This window comes from Cyprinus carpio, chromosome A16 (assembly GCF_018340385.1).
Source record: "Cyprinus carpio isolate SPL01 chromosome A16, ASM1834038v1, whole genome shotgun sequence".
Taxonomy (NCBI): domain Eukaryota; kingdom Metazoa; phylum Chordata; class Actinopteri; order Cypriniformes; family Cyprinidae; genus Cyprinus; species Cyprinus carpio.
The window spans coordinates 18,374,354-18,385,153 of record NC_056587.1 but is presented as its reverse complement, the minus strand read 5'-3'; the positions used below and the strand labels follow the sequence as shown (position 1 = coordinate 18,385,153).

The following is a 10,800-nucleotide window of genomic DNA, read 5'->3' as shown; positions in this document are numbered from 1 at the left end:
GGTGGGGAAAAAAAGTTCCTTAGATTATTAAAATATTCTTCACACTAGAAAAAAAGATTCTGTTCACTGAAAGGTTATTTGCGGGGAAAAAAATGTTTTGTGACATTCACTTCAGTAATGACATAGAAGAACCATTTTTTCCCAAAGAACATTTCAGTGATGAAAAGGATCTTGAAAATACAGGAAAAATATTAATTGATTAATAAATCAAACAATTTTTTCAAGAAATTTTTTTTTTTCTTGAAACATTTTAAGTAGATGGATTTTAAAGTTGAACCATGTTTATATTATTATAAAATATTATATATGAAACATTTAAAAAACACATTTAATATTTTACCAGACATATTTATATATTTATATATTACATATATATACAAACATGATGGGAGCATGAAAATGTACGGTATAGTAGGAATTTTAACATCCATGGAAACTTTCTATTGTGCAAAAGGGTCTTTATAATGAGAGAAAAAAAAAAAAAGATTGTTTATATTATTAAAATGTTCTTCACACTAAGAAAAAAAGGTTATTTTAAGAACTGTTCACTGAACGTTTTTTGGGGGCAAAATGGTTCTTCTATGGCATAAAGGTTCCAAAAAGGTGTTTTCAGAGCAATGCTACAGAAGAACCTGTCAGTGATCAGTTCTTAAAAAAAAAAAAAAAAAAAAAAAAAAAAAACTTTTTAAAGAAAGAAAGTCTAAAGAAAATTAACATTAAAAAAAAAAAAACCTTTGTGGAATGGAAAGATTCCAAGGATGTAAAAAGGTTCTTTTTTTAACAGTGTTGCTGCAAAAAAACATCTTTTGGAACCTTTTTTTTAAAGAGTGCAATTTGATAATTACAAATGGTGTAATTGGTGCAATCTAGTTCATTCTGTCATACTAAAATTATTATTAATATATTTCACTTCAATAAAACCAGGTGATTTAGATGTCACCACATTTTTTAGGTTACCTGACAACGTCATTTCATAGCAGTTTTATTGTTTGTATCTTCTGGCCTTTATTAATTTCATCATCAACACTAGACCTTCCATCTCTTTTCAAGCAGATGGACATGAATGCATGGCCTTGATGCTCATCCACTCCTCCAGCTGTCTAACAGTACCCACACACACACACACACACACACACACACACACACACACACACACACACTCACAGTCACCTCCTCTGGATAGCAGCCAGTCCCATGATGCCAGTTGGTGTGGCATCATACAGCAGAATATCAGCCTTGCATCTTCAAGAGCCGCCGTCGATGCTGATGCTAAAGTTCAGACGGCAGTAAATCATATTTAAATGTGCTGGAGGCAGACGTGGATATATTTAGCTACACACACACACACATACACACACACCTCGTTTACAGTGATTTTGCAGTGTGAAAAGCAAAAACGTGGCGTTATTAGCGCGATCCATTATAAATGACTTTCATTAGCGTAACCTGTGTAGTCAGGTTGATATTCTGGAGAAGTTACCACATTTTATAGGTTACCAGCCAAAGATTTTTTTGACAGTGGACAATTATCGGCTTGATCTTCACCACTGAAATACATATTTTGCTGTAAGTCTATGACGGTGCATTTCTTATCATCACAGCACAATCCCATATGTCTCATAAATCCCTTCATTTAACGCTACCATTAAACTCCTCACTGTATGTGTGTTAAAGCAGCAGCGGCTTGATCTCCATGCCACTGATTTCCCCTGCGATGAGAACAGCATCATGTTAATTATTTCAACCATCTGCTGCAGCCCATGATGGAGGCGCCCTCCACCTCACACAGATTTGTACCTGTCAGTCAAATTGCGGGACCAACACGAGGCACCGTGGTGGCGAGAATAAGATCCAATGCATGCCAAGGTCCTGAGGGATCGAACTGTGGTATGAAATGAATCTGGAGTTCACATGTTTAGCTGGACTCTCTGAATTTACACTCAAAGAAGCCTCAACATCTGGCTATTTTTGGAGTGTTTTGGCATGAGAAATGTCGAAAGCAGAACTTTAGGAATTTCTGCTGCCCGTTTTAACTGAATGAGATGTTTCATGATTCGCATTTCTGTAAATATATATCATGAAACATCACAGGATTCTTTTAAATAATTGTTAATACCAACCGATGTTTCTGTTGTTGGGTTCTCTCCCACCAAAAATTATGACACTTCCTGGAAGGTGATGTCATTAAGGAACTGGCTTTTGTTAGTTCCAATGGGATTTAAAAAAAAAAAGGAAAAAGATAAAAGGAAAAAATATAGGATCTTATAGATTTCAATAAATAAAAAAGGAAAAAAGAAAAGTCACTTCCTGGAGTATGATGTCATTAAGAAACTGGATTTTGTGAGTTTTAAAGGGATTCAAGAAAGAAAGAAAGAAAGAAAGAAAGGAAGAAAGAAAGAAAGGAAGGAAGGAAGGAAGGAAGGAAGGAAGGAAGGAAGGAAGAAAGAAAGGAAGAAAAAATACAAGATCTTAAAGATTTCATTTCAACTTTTTGCTGTTATTTTCTCCCCCAACAAAAATAATGTCATTTCTTGGAAGATGATGTCATTAATAAACTGGATTTTGTTAGTTTTAAAGGGATTAAAAAATAAATAAATAAATAAATAAATAAAAAAGTAATGAAAAAAACAGAAAGAAAAAAAATCAGGATGGAAAAGATGTTTAAAATAAAAAAAAATATCATTTTGAACAATATTCACAACAAAAAAATGTTTTGTTTGTTTGAAACATTGATTAAATAAAGAAAAATAACACTTGAAATATTTTTTAATAAATAAATCACCTGTTTTTTCTTTTAAAATTAAAAGACATTGCAAAAAATAAACATCCTTCAAAAATGTTAAAGTTCAGCCATGTTTTTATTATTACTATTATTATTATTATTGTGATAAAATTATATGATTTCCACCATTAAAAATTACATTTAATATTTTGTGAAAACATTGTGAAAACAGTGTGACTTCTGTTAATCAACCAGTCAAGTAGAGTGATAACCTCATAATTATATAATCTGATTAATCAGTCTAGAAACCTTATTGGTCAGTCTTTAAATGGAAGCAATTAAGTTCAATAATGCATTGCTACCAAATGCAACTTTATTTGATGACATGCATGCAGCAGTGGCTGTATCTGTGTGCTTTGAATTTGGGATGAACAACACTTTAGCAATCATTATTATACAGCACATTATTAAGCAATATTTTACAGCCATATTTATTATCTGACCTGGTGCGCCTGGATTAATTTAATCTGCCTCTGAAACAAAATACAAGGTTAAATTAAGAAAGAGCAGTGTTTCCTGATCACTGTGACTGATATTGTGTCGCATTTATACACAGCGTCCTCCTGCAGTTATAGGCAGCAAAACACTTTGATTCAGTTACTGATTGGTTAAAACAGCCTTTAATTCTTTGCATATGTACGTACAGCTTTTCGAAGAAATGAAACATGTTTCCAAATGTAAGACATTACAGGGACAGGGTGGCCCTGGGGTCACTTAATTAATTTGGAGGTGCTCGTTAATACAAACCACATGCGCCGCCGATGACCTGCCACAGGAGCTCAAAGAGGGTCATACTCAGCCCTATTCAGAATTACACAAAACAACAGACTGTGACACCTGTGGCCTTCAAATGAAACACTAGTGAAAACAAGGTGAGCACACTATAGAAATAAGCATATATGCAACATATTACTCTTATTTACAGAGGGTGCAGAGTTCAAGGAAACAGCTGTGAATGAACTGAGAATATAATGTGCTTTTTAATATGGAAATTAATAGCTTTTTAGGGAGGTCTCAGAATGGCTGTAGGTCCAGACTGAGAGCTTTCAGTTTGCTGGAAGTATAATTCTATCGTGCACAAAGTCGGTGTCTATAGGAATTCTAAATTCTAAAAGTCGTGGCCTAATGGTTAGAGAGTCAGACTTGCAATCCAAGGGTTGTGAGTTTGAGCCCGGGCCGGCAGGAATTGTAGGTGGGAGGAGTTAATGTACAGCGCTCTCTCCACCTTCAATACCACGACTGAGGTGTCCTTGAGCAAGGCACTGAACCCCCAACTGCTCCCCGGGCACCGCAGCATAAATGGCTGCCCACTGCTCCGGGTGTGTGTTCACGGTGTGTGTGTGTTCACTGCTGTGTGTGCACTTTGGATGGGTTTAATGCAGAGCACGAATTCCGAGTATGGGTTACCATACTTGGCTGTATGTCACGTCACTTTCACTTTTTTCACTTTTTTAAAACCACCATGTTTAAGTGAGAAAAAAATATTATATTTTCATAAAACATAATTTTATCTGTATCTACAAATCCTAATTTATTTTAGGACTGATCAATAAAATGATACCATTTTTATTACAACGGGAAACAGGAAATAAGCTTTAAAAAGATTAGACGAGAAAATGTATAATTATGTAACATGATAATTATGTAAAATATTCAGAAATGGTCATTTAATATTATTTATAAAATAGCATGAAATACTATTGATTTAATTTACTAATCACCTAAAATAAAATCAAGGGAGAAGTGCATGGTGTACTGAAGTAAACGAAATGTTTATTACAAACATGCAGCTTTTCACTTCACAATTGATGGACTAGTATATTGGATTATTGTGATGTTTTTATCAGCTCTCATTCTGACGGCACCCATTCACTGCAGAGGATTCTTTAGTGAGCAAGTGATGTGATGCTACATTTCTCCAAATCTGAAGACAAAAGATGAAGAAACAAACTCATCTACATCTTGGATGGCCTGAGGATATTTTCAGCAAGTTTTCATTTATGGGTGAACTATACCTTTAAAATCAACATGACGCACCATTATATTTTAATTTGTATTCAATGAGAAATTGCATGGTATTAAATTTTGATAAAAGATTAACTTTGTATTATTTGGAATAATATGCACAAATGAGTCATGTATAAGTCCAAGAACATGCAGTTTTGTTTTCATGTTGGCATGATCCTCAGTGTGCCAATAATAGCACCAAGTAAAACTAAAAAATAATGACTGTCTGCCATTGGTTTGGCCAAATGTTTAGTCCCTCCCCAAACTCAAGGCATTGGTTAAGCGGGAAGTTGACATGTCAGGCCACTCAAACAACAGAGCACTGTTTGAACGTGTCACAAAAATGACACAAAGCAGCGTTAAATTTGCATTAGAGCAGAAATCTAGTTGTAGCTTATAGACAATGAAGATGAGCTTTAAAAAATGTAACATAATGAAGTGATAAAATTTTGATATAGATTTTCACCATCATTTTCATCAACATTTAGATCTGAACCAGAACTAGAACTCAGCTGTGAACCGCTAAAGTTATTCTCCTTCATGGCTGGAGCTCACAGCCCGCCAGCGCTGGAGCAGAGGACACTGGGAAGAGCACACTTCTTGCCAGAGTGTAATGGCTGGTGAAAGCAGAAGCAAACTGCACAGAGGCAGATAAAGGTTTCCTCAAGGTGCAGCTCCGTTGACTAGTTAACCCCTTGAAATTATGCCGTAGTTTCAGACTCCGTTCCAAAGTCCCGGAATTGGGTTACAAGATAATTTCACAGGCCACTTGCTTGTCTTACTTGGCAGTTCAACTGGCTAATTGAAGAAGGCGATTTCCGGGCCCTGGAACTGTTTAAGAAATGATACTTCAAATTTGAGTAAAGGGATTTTCTGTGACGTGGAAGTTGCAGGATTTTTGAATATATATGAACGGATTTTTCATCAAAAACATGCTGAAAGTAGCACACTGAAAGTCTTGAGTTAGTTGAAGATCACTTTTTTTTCAGTAAAACAGATGCACTTTTTTAATTTATGTTTGTTTTCAGGTGATTTCTATAGGATTGGAAAGTCATTTGTTTTCTTGTAAATTATTAAAAAATAAAAATAAAATCTCCACCCAGTAATCACAAAAGACTGGAAAAAATCATGGAAATTAATTTGAGCCATTTAACATTTGTTCTTTGTTCTCTGCTTGTTATATTAAACAACTTTTTTGATGGCTTTATTATTGTACAGCTTTAGAGTTTTTTATTGTGTTCAACAAATACAACTGAACTGCACTGAATCAATAACATTTTAAAATGCATTCACAAAATTCATTATAAAATTCACAAATACACAGAAAATAAAAGTGCTATGGAAGTTAATTTTGAAGATTCCCCAACATAGATCTGATATTAGGGTGTTTTACTGATGCACAAACTACATATGAATCAATCAGTGGTCAAAATTAAAATATTTATTTATGTATACTATTAGTCAAAATGTCATTGTTTCTCTATATTATTTTAGACACCGAAGTACAAAACTATGAATTAGCATATTATTAAAAATTAATATTTAAAAAAATATTAGATTTGTATATTTGTCAAAAACTCTTCTTTTCACACAAAATTCCTACATTTGTCAACAAAACATTTTTTTTAAGTTTATGAAAATTATAAACTGAGTCAAGTGTGTCTTACAATAAATATACAGTAACCATACAAAGGCACGACGACGTGAACGCGCAAAAATGCACGTGGTAGTCAGCTAAACACACCTCTATGGTACGCCTTGTCGGAAGGGGTTGCGGTTTTTGTCACCCCAGCCTCTATATAAATTATTTATGATATACATTAAGTACTCAATTATATTTTAAGTAATGCTTAAACGTGATCGTTTCAACGGATATCTTTAAAGGCGTTATTATCTAACTTCAACCACACCTGTTCCAAAACCCCGCCCTCCAAAGAATGGCAGCCAACCAAAAAGAACACAGATAATGATTGGCGGGTAATTTAGGTTTTTGATTGGCTAAAAAAAAACCGCGGCAGTTCTAAGGACACTTATTTTGGTAATATCTGTTAACGCTTTATACTCGATAGATAAATTAAGTCTATACATAAATAAGTCTATTTTATTTGGCATTTCCATCTATCAAATATATGATTCACCGAAGAAGGCTTGCTGCCGAAACATTTAATTGTTGTTTGCTCTGTTTCAAAATGAAAATAAATCTAAAGTGATTAAGAAGATTAAGCGAGTGGGGACCCCTTACTAGAACACGTCTATCAAACCTTTTAAATAACTTTTATGCAAAAAGACTAAAAAAAAAAACACTTTTGACCTGAGTTTAGCGCTTTTTGGAACAATAATCCACATGAACGGTGAGGTTTAATAGCATTATATGTGAGGGATTGTGTTTGTACGGCGCCCGCGGTGGATCAAACTTCATGTTCAAACAAAATCGCGAAACGCCTTCCCCTCCGCCGTCAGTCCTAGCGGACGGCAGCTCCGCGCGCGCGCGCACACACACGCACACACACACACACACACTCGTGCGCACGCACTGAGCTAGGGGGACGCGTGTGGGAGAGCAAGAGCCTGTGAATAATTCTCAATCCTTCTGCGACCCGTTCGGCTCTTGGATGAGCCATAATAACCTTTCATAATAATCTATAATAATAATTATTAATCAATAATCATCCGGATCAACATGTCCCGCAGAAAGCAGAGCAACCCCCGGCAAATCAAACGTAAGTTATTCTGTTTATTATTATTACTATTTGTTTCAAAGCCAAGCGGAGTAAAGTTATATGAAAGAGAGATGGAGAGAAATCAGTTTATTATGAGAACTGCTGGTAGCAGCAGGTGCAAATGTTCTTCTTTCAGTCCTTCTTTCAGTAGCCTAAATCTTATTTGATGATTCGGTGTTTTTATATTTGGCGAGGCTTATTTTTCGCGTGGTACGGTCAGTGTAACATTTTTAAGAGTTGTTTGTTATGCTTTCATTTTGCGTTTATTTATAATCCGTGCATATTCTAGTTTTGTTGTGTCTTTGGTCATATGTAATATTTATGCACGTGCTTATTTAATTCTGAAAGTTTCATATAGTGGCAATCACAGAGACTGAATAAAGTGGTTGTTTCAGATTTGAAGATGTTAAGCTGTTTCTTGCAAAGCCTCAGGAGGGTCTGTTTACAGTCAGTCCTTTTTTTTTCTTCGTTGAGGCATGTGGGGATGTTTTTCATAATAGTGACATTTGAAGTCTTGTTTGATATGTTTTCAATTTTTCTTTTTTTTATTCTTTATGCATATTTCAATTTTATTATATCAGACAGAATAAGGTAAATAAATTAATGCAACTGTTTTTGTGCTTTTGTAATAGTTATGCATGTGTTTGTTTAGTGCTGGAAGTTTTATATTCTGAAGTGAGAATCTCATGAACTGATTGCTTTTTTTAGTTTACAGTTGTTTTAGATTTGAAGATGTTCAGCTGATTCTTTAAAAAAAGGTGTAAATAATGTTTTGAGTTGGTTCATCATTCAGTCTTTTTGTATTTGTCCATTTGAAGATGTTTTTCATGATTAACAGGCAATAAATTGGTTATGACATTTTAATGTTATGATTTGATTTTTGACATTTATATAGCGTCATTGTTGTTTGGCAAGTTGTATAAAATTATGATAGCTGAATTGTCATTCAGTTTTTAGGACACTGTAGTTTTACGTCCAGCGTTTCTTGTAAAGGTTTTTAGGGTCTGTGTAGAGTCAGCTGTGGATATCAGAAAAAAAATGCCCATAATCCCTCATGTATGCTAATAAAGAATGAAATATCATTTCTGTATTTATGATAATGCAGTTAGAAAAAAAGAGTGAATTAATTCATTGCCGTTTTGCTCAATATCGAAATGTGTAAAAACAAAACCTGTTTAGTTGTTGCATTCTGTAAATGCATTCTTCCAAAAAATATTTCTGTGGTCTAAAAATAAATTTCATATTTAATAAATATGACACATCTAGAATAATCTGTAGAGCTCTACAGAGTTAAATAAATAATGTGTTTCATAAAATATACAGCATCAGTAGCTGGAGCATTTCCATTTTTCAGGGCCTATATTTAGGACAGTGTTATGATACAGATAGTACCTGAATATTTTCAGCACGTCACAAAGTGAAAAGTTCAGACAATAAGATTGCAGTTCTGTCTTTTATAGAATAATTAAATAGGCTGGCTATTGTTGCATTCATCTTTTGTGAATGAAAGAGCCGAAGTGCGATCGCTGATCAGGGCCTGTGTGTGTGTGTGTGTGTGTTTGGACCGCAGGGAGGAAGGATGAAGAATCTTCGTCCTCTGTTGTGAAATGTTTTTCTCTTTTTTTAGGAACAGGTTAAAGTGAGCCAAGGAGATGGGAACAAGCGAGATAAACAAGTTACACAATTCTAAAAGCCATGTCTTTATCGCCATATGATATTTGTATGTTTGAAAGGAAACGTTTCTGTTGTGTGTGTGTGAATTTGAGACCGTCTGTGCTTCTTTTGAGCTCATGTCCATATATTTTAGGATTCAGGTTAAATTTAATTATTTAAAAAATATATATTCCTTTGAAAATGTCTTATTTTGACCATCCTGTCACTTGGGTGACACATTGAGATGTATTCTGTGAGACTGTTCAGTAAATATTGTTTGACTGTATTAGTATACAGTACAGTAAATACAAATAGGTTTGAAGGCTTTCAGTCAGTGCAAAGCAATCTTTGCATATTTTGTTTGATGTGGTACTTTCTGTTATCTCATTCGACAAGCATGACAGCTTTTGAATACCTGAAATGAGCTTGAGTCATTAAACTGTTGACCGAGGCGTTTGCATGCAAATCGATCTGCGTCGATTTCCTTCTGAAATGCATCCGAGATGTCCAGGAACTGAGGTCTGAGTTATCTAACAGCTCTCACAGCTCATTCATAATATCAGGGTATTGTCTCTGGTTCCGAAAGGTCACGCAGAGCCCGTTGTTCCTCTCTCCGGCACTTCAGGAAGAGAGAAGAAGAGACCATCTGATCCAGTGCACGGAGAGACTGAGAGTCATTCTAAAGGACAAAAAGGTTGTTGGGCACTGTAACCCCCCCGCCATACGTTGGTCGGTTATCTAAAATTTTGATTTATGCAGTATTTTAATATTTTGCTTATTCTCTTCCCTTGGGTGCTCTCTGAGCAATGATAAAAAGGCCCTGCTGAAAAAGCACCATTAATTTGCACTGATGCCTGTGAGATAGGGCCAGATAATGGGAAAGATAAGGCAGGGAGATATACCATCAGAGCTGCGATTATTACCATTAAAATTCCAACCCAGCAATCTGCAGCCGGCTGATAATTCCCTCTCCGTTTCCACCACTTTGGATGATAAGGCAAAAAATAGTCATCCACTGCTCCTTGATTAGGCTGCCTGGATATCCCGATAATACTGTGATAAATTATGTATTTCTCCTCCTTGTTTTTTTGGCCCTGAAACGTTACATCTGAATCCATTTTTTATTAATATTTATTTTGTGTTGGTTTTGGTCCCCGCCCCCACCGGCGAATCGAAGACCCCTCTCGCCCTCTCCTCATTCAGTTCTTCTCATCGTAATAAGAGTTTGATAGAGAGGTGATGGGGGGTGAGATGTTTTGTATGGGAGCTCATATCTGTGTTATCAGCTCATCTCCACGAGTGGCTGCTCGCCGCTGTTGTTTTTAGCCCTTATCACCTCATGCCAATATGCCAATAAATTGGTCCGATTGTTAACCGGGCCAAGCCGGGGCCAGTGAAAATTTATGACAGGAAGAGATGAAAATATTGCTGATGTGTTCGGGATGAAGCACAATTAGCTTCGCAGGAGAGCGTGATGTCTCAGCTTGTGCTAAGGAATGCCTGGTGGCACTTTAATAGGCAGGGCACATACACAGGTTGGCGAATGGAAAGCGTGCCCCGTGGTGTAATTTGTCTGTAAAACAGCCCCCCGAGTTGCACGTGTGGGCTTGGAGAGCAGGCGGGTTGATGGGTAAGGCC

General features: G+C 35.7%; 1 protein-coding gene across 1 annotated transcript in view; it reads left to right on the top strand.

Moving 5' to 3' along the window:
• Window positions 1-7,154: 7,154 nt before the first annotated feature.
• Window positions 7,155-10,800, top strand: part of LOC109071293 (zinc finger protein ZFPM2-like) — a 145,476-nt gene continuing 141,830 nt past the window's right edge. Inside the window, exon 1 of the mRNA XM_042773085.1 lies at window positions 7,155-7,509. Within this exon, the coding sequence (XP_042629019.1) occupies window positions 7,470-7,509 (40 nt within the window). The 5' untranslated portion in view covers window positions 7,155-7,469. The remainder of the gene's footprint in view (window positions 7,510-10,800) is intronic.